Source organism: Leptidea sinapis, chromosome 23 (genome assembly GCF_905404315.1).
Source record: "Leptidea sinapis chromosome 23, ilLepSina1.1, whole genome shotgun sequence".
Classification (NCBI taxonomy): domain Eukaryota; kingdom Metazoa; phylum Arthropoda; class Insecta; order Lepidoptera; family Pieridae; genus Leptidea; species Leptidea sinapis.
In genome coordinates, this window is record NC_066287.1 from 427,885 (window position 1) to 445,017 (window position 17,133).

At 42.0% G+C, this 17,133-nt stretch overlaps 1 protein-coding gene across 3 annotated transcripts in view; it reads left to right on the forward strand.

The window, feature by feature from the left end:
* LOC126971434 (endoplasmic reticulum junction formation protein lunapark-A) overlaps positions 1-17,133 on the forward strand; it is a 52,241-nt gene that overhangs the window by 11,515 nt on the left and 23,593 nt on the right. For all 3 annotated transcript variants that reach the window (XR_007730898.1, XR_007730897.1, XM_050817754.1), the window contains exons 3-6: positions 920-1,052; positions 9,720-9,828; positions 11,080-11,189; positions 11,854-11,983. Coding sequence is in view for 1 of the 3 variants with exons in the window: in XM_050817754.1 (XP_050673711.1) it covers positions 920-1,052; positions 9,720-9,828; positions 11,080-11,189; positions 11,854-11,983 (482 nt within the window). In the remaining 2 variants the exon portion in view is untranslated. The remainder of the gene's footprint in view (positions 1-919; positions 1,053-9,719; positions 9,829-11,079; positions 11,190-11,853; positions 11,984-17,133) is intronic.

The window sequence follows — 17,133 nt, forward strand, 5'->3', positions numbered from 1 at the left end:
TATTATTTCGATTATTTCATAGATTTTTCATCATTATAATAATAATAATCAGCAGCATAATCGGCCTTTATCAATTTATAATACTGACAAAATAAACCTTATGTTTATTCGTAATAATAAAATCCTAGTGATGCTTGTTTTGCACACCATAAGAAAGCGACCATGTTACGTCTTCGAGGTCCAGAGACAATGAAACCGAGTAGTACTCAAATCTATTTAGCGTAACGGTCCTTTCCCAATACTATGCTTACTTTTATACTTTTCAGTTTGCTCGAATAGTCGTGGATGAAGTGCTCTGTGAATGGCTGGATAACTTGGCGTTGCGTAGAGATGACGCGTTATTGTGTGTCTTCTACCGCATCTATCACGAGGAGTGTTCCGAAGAGCTATTTCACTTGATCCCTATTCACCTTCGCACGACACGCAACAAATTAGGATTTTTGAGGACCTCCCACGTACAACCAAGCTGTGGAATGAGCTTCCTTGTGTGGTCTTTCCAGGATGCAACGACATGGGTACCTCCGAATAAAGCGCGTATACCTTTCTAAAAGGCCGGCCACACTCCTGTTATTCCTCAACGGTCTTATTAATAAACGCGATGTAAAGTTAATCCAAATTTAAAGTTACTTCTCCCTATCATGCAATTCTGAAGTGGTATAGGTCAGATAAAGACAAACATTTTAAATTTTTAGCGTTTATTAATAACACAGCTAGTGTATCAAGAAAATGTGGGCGGTGGTGGTCACTTAACATACGGTAACCTGTACGCTCCTTTGTGAAAAAAAAGTGTCCAACGTGCCTAAAGACGTTTTCTGTTAAAAAAAACAATTGGTAAAAAGATTACTAACCATTTATTGGTATGTCTATAGATATACATATATAAGTTACTCAAAGAATATTATAAATACCTAATTTACAGAGTCATATTACTCCGTTCGACGGTATCCTGGTACTACAGACTGACCTTGGATAAGAACAGAAAGGTGCTGAACGAGATGCGAGAAGAAAAGAAGAAGATACTAGAACAAGTCATGAACACGGAAACATATAAGGTATAATTTTTTCCTCTATATATAAACAGATTACCCATTCAGAGTGAGGCTTGAACGGGTATTGGGAAAAATCACGAAATAATTTACTGCCACCAGTTATATTTATTTATTTATTTAAGCCTATTACAATATTAAAACTATTACAAATTTATTTACAATATTTTTATATATCATCCCACTGCTGGGCAAAGGCCTCCCCCTTCTTTTTCCATTGGTCCTTATTGTATGTTGTGCGCGACCACATCACTCCTTCGTAATTTACTAGGTCGTCTCTCCATCTAGTACCAGGTCTACCTCTTCTTCTTTTGGCGTCTAATGGATACCAGTTTGTTGCTATACTGCTCCATCTTTCGTTACTGGCCCTTGATATATGGCCTGCCCAATTCCATTTTGCAGTTTTTGCGATTCGTATTATGTCTTTAAGTTTACTTTTTTTCCGTATTTCATTCTTTGTTATTTTGTCTTGTAATACATAATAAGTTTCTTTCCATATTTCTTTGCGTCACTTTTAGTCTTTTCGCTTGGTGTTTATTGAGCGCCCAGGTTTGGCAGCCACATGTTAGTGAGGGAGCGATACAGCTGTTAAATGTTTTTGATTTTAAGCTGAAAGGAACGTCTTTGTTTTTTAGTATATGTTTCAGTGCCCAAAATTTATTCCATCCTAGTTGTATCCTCTTTTCTATCTCTATGTCTTGCCAACCCTTAAATGTTACTGTTTGACCGAGGTATGTGTATTTATTTACTTCTTCTAATGTATATTCATCTATCTTTAAATTCATATGTTCTTCCACGTTTTTCATTACTTTGGTTTTTTCCATGTTCATTATGAGTCCAACTTTCTTGCTTTCTTCTTTTAGATCTTCTAACATTGTCTGTAGGTTTTTAGGTGTTTTTGAGAAAATAACTATGTCATCAGCAAATCTTAGATTGGTAAGGTTTTGACCACTTATATTAATTCCAAAGTTTTCCCATTTATCTTTGAGTCGAAAAAATATTTGCTGTAGAACTGAGTTGAATAGTTTAGGGGACATTGGATCACCCTGTTTGACACCTCTTTGGATTCTGAATATATCACCTTTAGTTTCCTGCTAAATCAGTGCCATGCTGTTCTGATAAATATTTTGTATAATCCTTATGTATTTATTTGGCACTCCATCCGCCTTCAACGCATTCCATACTGCACCGTGCTCTACAGTGATAATGCTATGTACATAGTTTGTTGGTACTCCTTAGCTTTTTCTATTATTTTTTGGATACATTGCAGGTGATCACTTGTCGAGTATGAGCTTCGGAATCCAGCTTGTTCTGGTGGCTGTTGTATGTCTAGATAGGTGTTTATTCGTTTTGTTAAAATCTTTGAGAGGGTTTTGTAAAGGTTGGTAATCATACTTATGGGCCTGTAGTTATTGATGTTATTGAAACTACCCTTTTTAGGTATTAGAGAGATTTCTGTTGTTGTCCACTGGGTTGGTATCTTCTCTTCTTCGATAATTTTATTGAAGAGTTCTGTTACGACATCCAATATAACATGTTTTCCCACCTTTAAGCTTCTTGAGCTAATATTATCCGGTCCTGGTACTTTGTTTATGTCTAGTGAATTCAGCGCACTTTCTACTTCTTTTCTCATGATACTTGGTATTTCATCGCCATTTTCATTGTCATGGTAGTCCTACATAATATCATCTTGGCCTTTCATAATTGTACTCGAGTATAGATTTTTGTAGGAGCTTGTTGCAACATTGAGTATTTCTTTTCTATTTTTTTCTGTTGTTGTTTTTGACGTTTTTTGAAGCCCAGCTATCCATTTCTTTCCAGGTGACAATCTTTGTTTTATTGTTTTAGTTGATCTTTTTTTTTTATGGAATAGGAGGACAAACGAGCGTACGGGTCACCTGGTGTTAAGTGATCACCGCCGCCCACACTCTCCTGCAACACCAGAGGAATCACAAGAGCGTTGCCGGCCTTTAAGGAAGGTGTACGCGCTTTTCTTGAAGGTACCCATGTCGTATCGTCCCGGAAACACCGCACAAGGAAGCTCATTCCACAGCTTCGTGGTACGAGGAAGAAAGCTCCTTGAAAACCGCACTGTGGAGGACCGCCACACATCCAGATGGTGGGGATGATATCGTAACTCGTGTCGTGCGAAGGTGAAATTCGGCGGCAGGAATCAGGTTGAACAGCTCTTCGGAACACTCCCCGTGATAAATGCGGTAGAAGACACACAATGAAGCGACGTCTCTACGCAACGCCAAGTGATCCAGCCGTTCACAGTGTACTGGGTCCCCGACAATTCGAGCTGCTCTGCGTTGCACGCGGTCAAACGAATCGAGCTGATACTGGGGTGCGCCAGACCAGAGATGACAGCAATACTCCATGTGAGGCCGGACCTGCGCTTTGTAGAGCGCTAGAATGTGGGCCGGCTTGAAGTATTGCCGTGCTCTATTTATGACGCCCAGTTTCTTTGAAGCCAGTTTGGCTTTGCCCTCCAGATGGCCACGGAATTGGCAATTGCTCGAGATTTCGAGACCCAGTATTCCGATACTAGGCGAGGCTTTAAGAGAAGTGTTCTCGAAGAGCGGTGATACGGCAAATGGGGCTTTTTTAGTGGTAAACGCGCAAACTTGAGTCTTCTGGGGGTTAAATTGGACAAGGTTCAACTTACCCCATTCCGCGACCTTCTCGAGAGAGGACTCGATAGAAGACACAAGTTTCTCCCGGCACTGGTCGACGTTTTCCCGAGAGAGACCTGCATGGCCCGTGTATACGGCATCACCAGTGCTGTCGTCTGCATAGCAATGCATGTTGGTGGTGTCCAACATATCATTGATATGCAGAAGAAACAGCGTGGGAGATAGCACACAGCCTTGGGGCACTCCAGCGTTCACGGGCTTGGGATTCGAGCAATAACTGTCGATAACGACCTGTATGCTGCGCCCAGTGAGGAAGCTGGAGGTCCACTTGCATAAGTTCTCGGGAAGCCCAAATGATGGAAGTTTTGCGAGGAGCGCCTTGTGCCATACACGATCAAAGGCCTTCGCTATATCCAGACCAACTGCCAGGCCTTCCCCCTTGCTTTCAATAGCCGCCGCCCATCTATGTGTTAGGTATACCAGAAGATCGCCAGTCGACCGACCATGGCGAAAGCCGTACTGCCGGTCGTTGATCAACTGGTGACCCTCAAGGTATACCAAGAGCTGGCGGTTAATTATGCTCTCCATGATTTTGGAGAGTAGGGAGGTAATAGGCCTGTAGTTTGCCGGATCCGAACTGTCTCCTTTTTTTGGGATCGGATGGACAAGGGCTGACTTCCATGAATCAGGGACTACGCCTTTTGAATAAGAGTGCCGGAATAAACGCGTTAGCACCGGCGTCAACTCAGGGGCACACATTCTAAGCACGATTGGAGAAATGCCATCCGGCCCGCTCGACTTCCTGACGTCCAACGAAAACAGAGCTCGCCTTACAGTTTTCTGTCGGAACTGTACTTCAGGCATGGAGCTCTGACACCGCGGGATGGTCGGCGGTGTTTTTCCGTTGTCGTCAAGAGTCGAGTTGGAGGCAAAAAGAGTGCACAGGAGATCGGCTTTCTCTTTTGCCGTATGGGCCAGGGTGTCATTCCTCATGTGCAACGGCGGCATGGACGGCTGGCTGAAGTTACCAAGAGCAGCTTTCGACAACGACCAGAACTTGCGTGTTCCGGTCGGGTAACTGGAAAGCTGCTCGCCAATTTTGACGACGTGCTTCGATTTCGCAAGGGCGATTTGCCGCTTAAAAAATCTGGAGGCACGGTTATATTTCCTCTTCAGAACTTTGCAGTTCGGATCCTTTGAGCCCAGCGCCGCAACCCAAGTTCGATACGCCTGTTTTTTGCAGTCAGATGCTGCTTTAACTGACGCATCGAACCAGGGCTGTGATCTGCCACCGATCGGTACTACAGAGCTTGGTATAAAAATATCCATGCCCTGCAGTATCACATCGGCTACTGCAACGGCGCAGGCACTAGGATCATCCGAAGGGAAACAAACCCCGCCCCAAGGGTAGGATGCAAAAAAGGAACGCATCCTATCCCAATCTGCTGACTTGTAGTGCCAAACGCGGCAGGTCGCTGGTGGTCTGCGACGTTGGCGTCGGATAGGCACTACACTCCTGACCAGGCAATGGTCGGACGTTCCGAGAGGGGCGTCGACAGAGACCTGGTAACCATCGGGATGTGTGGTCAGCAGAAGATCTAATAAGGACGGCATGTGGCTATCCACATCCGGGAGCCGCGTCGGCGACTCAACCAATTGGGACAGACCATACGCCAATGCAAAATTATGCACAGATCGCCCTGCGTAGTCTGTGGTGCGTGATCCAAGCCATTCGGCATTGTGTCCGTTGAAATCACCCGAGACTACGATTTCAGCGGAGGGGATCTGAGCAAGCATGTCATCAAATGCCGCTTGAACGCAGCCCATGATGTGATCAGTTTCTGCGTTACCACTATGGGACCTGTAGACACACGCATAGATGCGGACGCGGTCCTCTAAATCTACACGGAGCCAGAGAGTAGACAGGCCCCTACCCTCAAAATTGCCGAGATGGCGACAGCAGATATCCTCCCTAACGTACACACATACCCCGGCATGAGGCATGAAATTATGCTCAATTTTGTACCCGGGATACGTTAAATATGACCTATCGCTAGGTCGAGATATCTGCGTCTCCGTAAGGAAACACAAGGCCGGCTGCGCCGTCTCAAGGTGGTGGTGGACGGCGTTTAAGTTGGAGTGAATTCCCCGGATGTTACAAAAGTCCACATTAAGCGTGGAGCGGGGTGCCGTGGTGTTGCTGCCCTGTTTGTCTTGTGACATACGCGGTACTGTGCCCTCCCCAGAATACGAGGAGCAGCCCGAGCGCGAATGCTCGGGGAGGGATTCTCCGGCTCTACAAGAGCCGGTACCCTCCTGGGGTTATTTCTTTTTTAGGACCGCTCTCATATTTTGTTGGGGGGGGAATGGCCTCCGGTCCTCGACACTAACCTATGCGAAACATAGCGGCACTAGGCCGCTACTTCACGCCGGTATTCTGTGCGAGTGTGGTAAGTAACCCGGACGAGTCTGGCCCGATTGTGCTGACGTCATCAGACAGCAGCGTGACTCTCCCACTTTCAAAAAGCCCGTAGTCGCCTCTTACGACACCCTTGGACCTGGGACTACCCTATTCTTTTTACGCCCCGGGGCAGCACAGGGCAAAATGATCCTGATATATTTAATGTTTCTATGATAATATTAGTTTTTGTTTGTCTCTTTTCCATCCTAATAAGTTTTTTGACCATTTTGTTAGTTTCTTTTAGTTGTGTTTTTTCTTCTTCTGTTCTGTTGCTTTTCAAGTTTAGTTATATACACATAGTTAAATAATAGATAGATAAGAGATACAGATAAAAAAATAAAGCAAATCTGTTTTTAATGTAACCGATTTTGATTGACAAGTTGTAAACACAGGAATGGCGTAGTTCGTTAAATAGTCAATTAGCCAACCTGCGTACTGTTTACAACTAGTCAGTTGTCACTTGCGCTTGTCAGTTTTTAAATAACTATGCCGTTGTGTGTTGTCCTCACTTGGACAAAAGCTACCAGGCGTTAAAGAAACCGAATGGATGAAACATTTCACCTAGTAGCAAATTTTCAATTTATTCTATTAAAATATTGAATTCAATCGAATACGAGTTTAACAAATTCACTCGAGTAAAAAACGGCTATTATAGACATATTTGTGTCTGAGCTAGTGGTATGGTATGGTATGGAATAGGGGCTCCTGTTTCCGCAAGTAAACCACTAGTATGGGGTCCATTTTGCGTTCAGTATTGGCAAGTTACTCCAACCAGCCCAGCTCCTTCCAGAAGTTCAGAACATTCCTGGGGTGTTCGCAGACTTCCTGGAGCGACCTCGTATTGGTTAAAGTTTTTGCCCGTTGGTTGGCCACCCCCGCACAGTCCAGGATTACGTGAGTGACCGTTTCGTCCTCGGCTAGACAGCCTCTGCACTTACGTCTATCCGTTACGCCGACTGTGAAAAGGTGCTTATTTAGTGATGTGTGACCCGTTAGGGTGCCCACCATTATACGGATGTCATGTCTGTTGAGGCCGATAAGTCTACGTGTTAGTTTGGGCGACAGTGCACGTATCGCTTCTTTCGTTTGTCTATAGCTTGAGACATTCATCCATAGGGTGTTGTGTAGGCTGTTGGAGAGAGAGCGTATCCATGAGGGCATTTGGCTGAAAGGCAGTGGTAGAAGTGGCAATGGACACGCCACTTGCGTTGCCGATGGCGTTAAAATGTGATTGAACACTCCTTCTGATTTGTTCTACACTTCGAGGTACCAGTTCTATCGGTCGCTCCGTTTTTGTTACCTCTAGCGGCATACCATGAGACACCATTTTTTTGCGGACTCCTGCACTTTCTCCACATAAACTTCGGTGAAGGTCACTGGGCAACTTAGTATGAATTCTGTACCCACGACCTACAGAAAAAAAAAATAGGATGTTTAGATAAATGTCTCTAGTTCATGAATATATATGTCGCATTAATGTGAATAATGGGATTCAGGCCAAAAACTAATAGAGAAAATTGTAAATTTACTAAAATATTAAGGTTTATTATAATTAGATTTACGACATTTTATCGGTTTCTTGTCAGTAATTATCATTTTATTCATAGCGATAAGGCTCCCTCTGCTGGGCAAAATCTACCCTCCTTTTCTCCATTCTTCCCAGTTCCCTGCAAAGTCTCTCGCCATCTTTTGCGGGGTTTCCCCCCTCTGACTAAATATTTCTGACAAAGACTGAAATAATGATGATTGACCGACCAAAATATAAAGATTGGGAAAAACTGATGACGATATAAAATAATCATTCGTCTTAACATTTTATTTCCATGGTTTAAAAAATTGATAACTACATAATATTTAATGTGGGTAAATACTAAAAATTTTAAAATCAATTTGTTTTTTGTAGGAAAAAATAGATAGCTGGGTCTGGATTTGCCCAAAGACCTTTACATTAATTTTCTAACTATTTATATCGTGTCTAATGCTAGAACTGTCTTTCCCTTTGGTGTTCCAAAATGAACCCTTTAAAGGCATTTAATTTCTCAAAATTGATTCCTTTAGAATTATTTTGATGTGATTTCTAATATACTAGATACTACTACCGCTTCGGAACAAATGGCGCTCTGAGAGAAAAGAAGCAGCGCAAGAAACTCTCCCAGCATTCTTTTTTTGCGCTCTTTTCAATAAAATTATAATATTGTACAGTCATTTCTATCGCTATAAAACATAATCTAGTCCCAGGCTGTCCGATCACTTAGATATTCAGCTGTGGATTTACGACAGAGCCATTTTTTAATAAAACATTTAAATTTATTTACAGATAATGCCTGAACAGTGGCTGGGACTTTATTAAAAGTGTATACATTTACCCCTTTATTCATAATGGTCCGCTAACTTTAAACAGCCGCTAAGGAGTGTTTTTTCTCATTCTGACTTAGGTCAATAGAAGAAGACAGAGTGAGAATTAGCAATGCTTTAAGTTAGCAGACTATTATGAATGAGGGGGTACACCTTTAAGCTATTATGTATCTTATGAAGCCTACTAGAATAAGTTACAAGCAATCCTTTATCCTCTGCAAAAGAGTGTAGGTGGTTGTGATCACTTGTCATCAAGTTACCCGTACCGTATTTCTAATCCAAAAAAGAAATTGAAAACTTTTTTAAAAGTAAATGGGACAAAAGTCATGTTGGTAAAGTCAGTTAAACCTCTATAATTAAATAAAAAATAACAGTTTGTTATTTTAAAGTGATAATCCTCACTTCTGGGATTAATAATACAAATTTAATTTGTACTAAAACTTTTGGACGATGCGGGATTCGAATCCACGCTTCGTGGGCTACGTCCCAACGCTGGAGCACAACCCGAGAGCTGAACAAACGAATATAAAGATTTACGGATAATACGTCCTGCGGACGGTTAGCGGTTACACCACGGCATAGAAAGAATGGGGAAGCCCCACGCCCAAGGGTATCGTAAGAGGTGACTTAAGGCATTTACCAGTGGAAGACTCCTTTGGACAGGACGCCGGCTAGATTATGGGTACCATTACGGTGTAGCTAGTGAAATTACTGGGCAAATGAGACTTAACATCTTATGTCACAAGGTGACAAGCGCAATTGTATTGTAATGGGCAGGGCGTATCAATTACTATAAATTGAACGTCCTGCTCGTCTCGTCAAAAACAATTTGGCTGTGTGTAAGATAGTTGCCAGCAACACGCACTGTAGAGGAACGCCAGATGATGGGGATGATATCCTAGTTTGCAGCGTGTAGTGCGATTGTGTTGCGCCGTAGCTAGTGAATTTACTGGGCAAACGTGACTTATGTCTCCAGGAGATGAGCGCAATTGTAGTGCCGCTCAGAATTTTTGGGTTTTTCAAGAATCCTGAACGGAACTGCATTGTAATGTGCAAGGCGTATAAATTACCATCAGCTCCTCGTCTCATCCCTTATTATCATAAAAAAAAAACTTACTTGATAAGAGCATCCGGTAAGGTTCGATCGTCTCCCGCATCGTCTATAAATGTTGATACAGATTAAAAATGTATAAATTTAACATTTAATTCTGTGAATTTCAGATAGCGAAAGAGATCCTGGATAAATACGGAAATCCAGAAGGGCAGATGAAGTCATTGAAGCCTTTTGTGCCTTCTACTACACCTAGTATTATTGCTACGTCACCACCAGGTAAGCAATATCTCATCATCACAGTTCCATAAAAAGTTAAACTACAAACTACCCACAATTGTTTATATCCTCGATTATTTGTACGTGATATTTAGTGATTTATACGTAGATAGAATGAGACAGCTGTGAAAACGTCAAAAAATCTTGATTTTAGAACTAACCACTATTTTTAGAAATGCACGCACACCAACACAAAGTGTCATACAAATCCGGCAAGTGTAAGACTTAGCTTGTCACGCACGTTGTCTAACAGCAAGAGACGTATAAATTATCGAAGTTCCTTTTCATCATAATAACCATGAGCTTTGGGGAGCCGGTGACTTGTAGCACAGGTATTAATTACCTATTTCAAGCACTGGTCTCTCAGAATTCAAATTATTTCTAAACATCAATATTTTTTTTCTTTATTTATTTAGGGGCTTTTATATGTATGTATTTATATGTATGGGCTTTGTACATGTCAGTTCCATTATAATCTTAGTAGATTAACACTTAAACAAAAGAAAAACAAACTTCTTCACTTAACAAACTAAAAAAAAAGTTTATAAAAGTAAAAGCAAGTTATATAGTCTTCAACAAATAAGACTTATGGATTCAAACAGACTTATGGCATCCTTAGATGCAGTACAGGCAAGTATATTTACGAACATGCCCGCATCAAATCCGTTCCAACCCATAAGTCAAACATCATTATAAATAAACAATGTATCGTATCATTATGAGAGAAAATAAATATATTTTGAGTTTTGTAGAAGCGGTCCACTGCTTATATGCTATTATATACAGGTGTCCCAAAGTTATGGGACATGAAGGGAAAGTACCTTAAATATCGAAGATAGGCTATTTTACTGAAAGAAGACTTTATGTTATTTTTAAAAGTTAGTACTTCTGCATTCAAAGATTTTCTAAAAAATACTTACAATCCAAGTAGGAAAATATTCATTTTACGTTGTTCCGTTCTTTTAAAATACTATGTTACTTAAGAAGAGTTATTAGTTTTTGGCCATTCTTTCGATTGGCATCATAAGAGTAGGGATGTTTTTTTTTTACATTTAAGTCGGTTCGATTCCCAGAAGAGGCAAGTAATTTTTAGAAAATCTTTGAATGCAGAATTATTTGCTTTTAAAAATAACATAAAGTGTTCTTTCAGTAAAATAGCCTATCTTCGATATTTAAGGTACTTTCCCTTCATGTCCCATAACTTTGGGACAGCCTGTATATATAATATAATACAAAGGCTATTGTTGACAGAAACACCTGTAAACTTGAGACAAAGGCAGCTCATGCAGACTTCGACTCCGAACAATAAAATTGTACCGCTTATGAACAACACGACAATGTTCAACGGCGCTCGAATTAAAGTAAGTATTCGGTATAAATTTTTTATGATTTGATGAGCGTTTAAGCCGAGAGTGTCATGATCTATGCACACGTATTTCGTCACTTTGTTATGGCGTGCAAAACAAGCATCATATTAATAAATATACAGCGATAAATTTTTTCAGTATTATGTATTGATGTAAAGGTGATGTTTTGCGTTGCTGATTATTATTATTATGAAAAATCAATGAAGTAATCTGGTTTAAAAACAAGTCTTTATTTTTCTGGTTAATAATTAAGCGACACAGAACAACAGAACCTACATAACTATTAACAACAAAAGTCAAAACTTAACAATGAAAACTTCAAGAAAAGTGATAGCACGAAAATATACATTTACCTTACGGTAATGAAACTGCAAACCGTAGTTACGCAACAGGACGAGCGCAAGGGGGTGAAGGGGGAACGGGAGGGGGCTTCACGTTCCAGCGAGGTCCAAAGATAATATGGCCATGTAGTATAATACAGTGCGTTGATCAGAACGTGACTCAACTCTTCAATGTATATAAATAATTTCAATGTATAAATATTTAATGCATTTTTATAAGTTTGAATTTAGGAGAGAAAAAAACTAAAATATTTTGTGTTGATTTTATCCAATTTTGACAATTTCGCATTTCCTATAACGCCGCCTATGCTTCTCAGATGGAGCAACTTCCGCGCCCCCTGCCGGAGCGAAATCGTTCGGCTCTAGACAAAGTAGTCGACTATCTATTGAAGGACGGGCCCAACTATAGAATGGCCCTTATATGTACAGAGTGTTATTCGCATAACGGTAAGAGTTTTTTTTTTCATTTTGGCCTTCCATCCCTGTTTCTAAACCCACTAAAAATGTGATAGATTACGTGTCCGCTATCCCAAGATATTGCAAAAATAACTAATAATAAACTGTTTATACATAGCTTTTATTTTTACAAAAAATGATTATGTGTCTACACAATATGAGAAGAAAATTCATTTTTCTTTCAAATTCAAAGTTTTTATTTGCATAAACATGTTAGATTGATGTTACATAACTACATGTTTTCCACATTTATGACGTGCAAATTTTTTAAAATACATTTCTAAATCTTTGTTTCAATAATATCAATTTCACAAAAGACTAGTAGCAGTATTAAATAGTATATACATTAGACGAATTGAGAGGATACAATTAAAATTTATTAAGTATTTATGTTTTCATATACTCCCTCTCTCCATGAGCAGAGAAATAGCAGATATATCTTTCCTCTTGAAAATTACTTCCAATTTAATTGACTGTCCCGAATTATTAACTTTGATAAAATTTAATACCGCTGTTAGCCTTTTGCGTTTCAATCCTCTTATAAATACACCATTAGTTAAAACCAAATACAGGCAAAATTCGTACTTGTGGCGAGTGAGCAGTAACTTTAATAAAATCGATAAGCGAGTAGGCTTAGATCTATTCTGCACAAGCGTAGCATCGGCTAGACACATGTTGAGTAACGAATTATTTCATTGAATTGTTAGAGCATAAGTATAAGTATGTAATTTATTATATAAGTATATCTATCACTATCGTTGACAGTATTAACTGAAGTGTTCGTAACTATTATAAACTAATATGTCGCTATCCGTGAGGACCTTTAATTGGCTTTTTGTCACTATTCGATTTTATCCAAAACTATTGTACGCTGGTGGTCTTCCTATATGAAATAAATAAAAAAAAAATAAAAATAGTCAAGTTTTTAATTGAAAATATTCGTCTAATGAATATAAGCAGTTTTAATTATAATAATAGTTTTAATAATAAAAATAATCATAAATTCCTATTTGACGATACCTCTCTTATTATCTTTGGGATGTTATTATAGATTTTTATGCACATACAAAAACAGTTTCTCTGAAATAATGTACAGCAAGGTACTTGTAGTTTGGTGGGGTCCCTGGATGGGAAAAGAGAAGTGTTTTCATGTTTACTGAATTCGCTAAAATTTTTTCGAACAAACATACAGCACTCAAATATGTATAATTCAACAATTGTTAATAGGTTATATTTTTTAAATACGGGTCTGCAGCTTTCAAGGGGTCCTTTTCCCGCTGCAGCCTTCAAACATTTTTTTTTTCGCTATGCCATACCTAATTATAGACTCCACGTAAGCCGTTAATGCCGCTTTTTCCGATATAGTTTTTTTATGTGATAGGAGGACAAACGAGCGTACGGGTCACCTGTTGTTAAGTGATCACCGCCGCCCACAATCTCTTACAACACCAGAGGAATCACAGGAGCGTTGCCGGCCTTTAAGGAAGGTGTACGCGCTTTTTTTTAAGGTACCCATGTCGTATCGTCCCGGAAACACCGCACAAGGAATTTCATTCCACAGCTTTGTAGTACGTGGAAGAAAGCTCCTTGAATACTGCACTGTGGAGGACCGCCACACATCCAGATGGTGAGGATGATAACCTTACTTGTGGCGTGTCGTGCGAAGGTGGAATTCGGCGGCAGGAATCAGGTTAAACAGCTTTTCGGAACACTCCCCGTGATAAATGCGGTAGAAGACACACAATGAAGCGACGTCTCTACGCAACGCCAAGTGATCCAGCCGTTCACAGTACATTTAGTCCCCGACAATTCGAGCTGCTCTGCGTTGCACGCGGTCAAATGGATCGAGCTGATACTGGGGTGCGCCAGACCAGAGATGACAGCAATACTCCATGTGTGGCCGGACCTGCGCTTTGTAGAGCGCTAATATGTGGGCCGGCTTGAAGTATTGCCGTGCTCTATTAATGACGCCCAGTTTCTTTGAAGCCAATTTGGCTTTGCCCTCCAGATGACCACGAAATTGGCTATCGCTCGAGATTTCGAGACCCAGTATTCCGATACTAGGCAAGGCTTTAAGGGAATTGTTGTCGAAGAGCGGTGATACGACAAATGGGGTTTTTTTAGTGGTAAATGAGCAAACTTGAGTCTTCTGGGGATTAAATTGGACAAGGTTCAATTTACCCCATTCCGCGACCTTCTCGAGAGAGGACTCGATAGAAGACACAAGTTTCTCCCGGCACTGGTCGACGTTTTCCCGAGAGAGACCTGCATGGCCCGTGTATACGGCATCACCAGTGCTGTCGTCTGCATAGCAATGAATGTTGGAGGTGTCCAACATATCATTATATTATGATATGCAGAAGAAACAGCGTGGGAGATAGCACACAGCCTTGGGGCACTCCAGCATTCACGGGCTTCGGGTTCGAGCAATATCCGTCGACAACGACCTGTATGCTGCGCCCAGTGAGGAAGCTGAAGGTCCACTTGCACAAGCTCTCGGGAAGCCCAAATGATGGAAGTTTTGAGAGGAGCGCCTTGTGCCATACACGATCAAAGGCCTTCGCTATATCCAGGCTAACTGCCAGGCCTTCACCCTTGCTTTCAATAGCCGCAGCCCATCTATGTGTTAGGTATACCAGAAGATCACCTGCCGACCGACCATGGCGAAACCCGTATTGTCGGTCGTTGATCAACTGGTGACCCTCTAGGTATACCAAGAGCTGACGGCTAATTATGCTCTCCATGATTTTGGAGAGCAGGTAGGTAATAGCAATAGGCCTGTAGTTTGCCGGATCCGAACTGTCTCCTTTTTTTGGATCGGATGGACAAGGGCTGACTTCCATGAGTCAGGGACTACGCCTTTTGAATAAGAGTGCCGGAATAAACGCGTTAGCACCGGCGTCAACTCAGGGGCACATGTTCAAAGCACGATTGGAGAAATGCCATCCGGCCCACACGACTTTCTGACGTCCAACGAAAACAGAGCTCGCCTAACAGTTTTCTGTCTGAACTGTACTTCAGGCATAGAGCTCTGACACCGCGGGATGGTCGGCGGTGTTTTTCCGTTGTCGTCAATAGTCGTGTTGGAGGCGAAAAGAGCGCACAAGAGATCGGCTTTCTCTTTTGCCGTATGGGCCAGGGTGTCATTCCTCATGTGCAACGGCGGCATGGACGGCTGGCTGAAGTTACCAAGAGCAGCTTTCGACAACGACCAGAACTTGCGTGTTCCGGTCGGGTAACTGGAAAGCTGCTCGCCGATTTTGACGGCGTGTTTTGACTTTGCACGGGCGATTTACCGCTTAAAAAATCTGGAGGCACGGTTGTATTTCCTCTTAAGAACTATGTAGTTCGGATCCTTTGTGCCCAGCGCCGCAACCCAAGTTCGACACGCCTGTTTTTAGCAGTCAGATGCTGCTTTGACTGACGCATCGAACCAGGGCTGTGATCTGCCTCTGATCGGTAGTACAGAGCTTGGTATAAAAATATCCATGCCCTGCAGTATCACATCGGCTACTGCAACGGCGCAGGCACTGGGATCATCCGAAGCGAAACAAACCCTGCCCCAAGGGTAGGATGCAAAAAAGGAACGCCCAATCTGCTGACTTGTAGTGCCAAACGCGGCGGGTCGCTGGTGGTCTGCGACGTTGGCGTTGCATAGGCACTACACTCCTGACCAGGCAATGGTCGGACGTTCCGAGAGGGGCGTAACAAAGACCTGGTAACCATCGGGATGTGTAGTCAGCAGAAGATCCAATAAGGACGGCATGTGGCTATCCACATCCGGGAGCCACGTTGGCGACTCAACCAATTGGGACAGACCATACGCCAATGCAAAATTATGCACAGATCGGCCTGCGTAGTCTGTGGTGCGTGATCCAAGCCATTCGGCATTGTGCCCGTTGAAATCACCAAACTCTACGATTTCAGCTGATCTTTGCAAGCACGTCGTCAATTGCAGCTTGAACGCAGCCCATGAGCGTTTCTGCGTTACCACTATGGGACCTGTAGACACACGCATAGATGCGGACGCGGTCCTCTAAATCTACGCGGAGCCAGAGAGTGGACAGTTCCCTACCCTCAAAATTGCCGAGACGGCGACAGCAGATATCCTCCCTAACGTACACACATACCCCGGCAAAAAATTGTGCTCAATTTTGTACCCGGGGTACGTTAAATATGACGTATCGCTAGGTCGAGATATCTGCGTCTCCGTAAGGAAACACATGGCCGGCTGCGCCGTCTCAAGGTGGTGGTGGACGGCGTTTAAATTGGAGTGAATTCCCCTGATATTGCAAAAGTCCACGTTGAGTGTGGAGCGGGGTGCCGTGGTGTTACTGCCTCGTTTGTCCTTGGTCATGCGCGGTTCTGTGCCCTCCCCAGAATACGAAGGGCGGCCCGAGCTAGAGTGCTCGGGAGGGATTCTCCGACTCTGGTAGAGCCGGTACCCTCCTGGGGTAAAATCTTTTGTAGATCCGCTGTCATATTCGGGTGGTTGTGGCCACCGGTACTCGACACTAACCTATGCGGCACTAGGTCGCTACTTTACGCCGGAATTCTGTGCGAGTGTGGTAATTAACCCGGACGAGTCTGGCCTGATTGTGCTGACGTCAAAAGACGGCAGCGTGACTCTCCCACTTTTAAAAAGCACTTAGTCGCCTCTTACGACACCCACGGGCCTGGGACTCCCCTATTCTTTTTACGCCCCGGGGAAAGTACAGGGCATTTTATTCTCCTTTTGCAAAAACAAACACCTTTACATTTCTATTACCGAAGCTTTACAGTTGGAGCCATGCAAATCATTCAATGTAGATAAAAATTGTTCGAAAATTTATTAAATGCATCAATACTATTTTAACATGACATCGTTTTGTAAGTTTTGTAAAGAAAATTGTATTATGTTGTTGCGGGTGTGTTACTTTAACTATTGAGCATCATTTCGTCATTTTCGCTTTTCAAAATGCAACATTTTACTTAATTTTGTCGCATTTCATTACATTCCAGAATTTGATCCTTATAAAAGACACTATGGAATTTTGCGGAAGTGTTCTATTATTCTTTTCTAAATCAACGGGTTTAATTCCTAGCTAGGAATATTGATATTTAAAAAAAACATTGACACAGTTTAATTGTATTTAAATGCC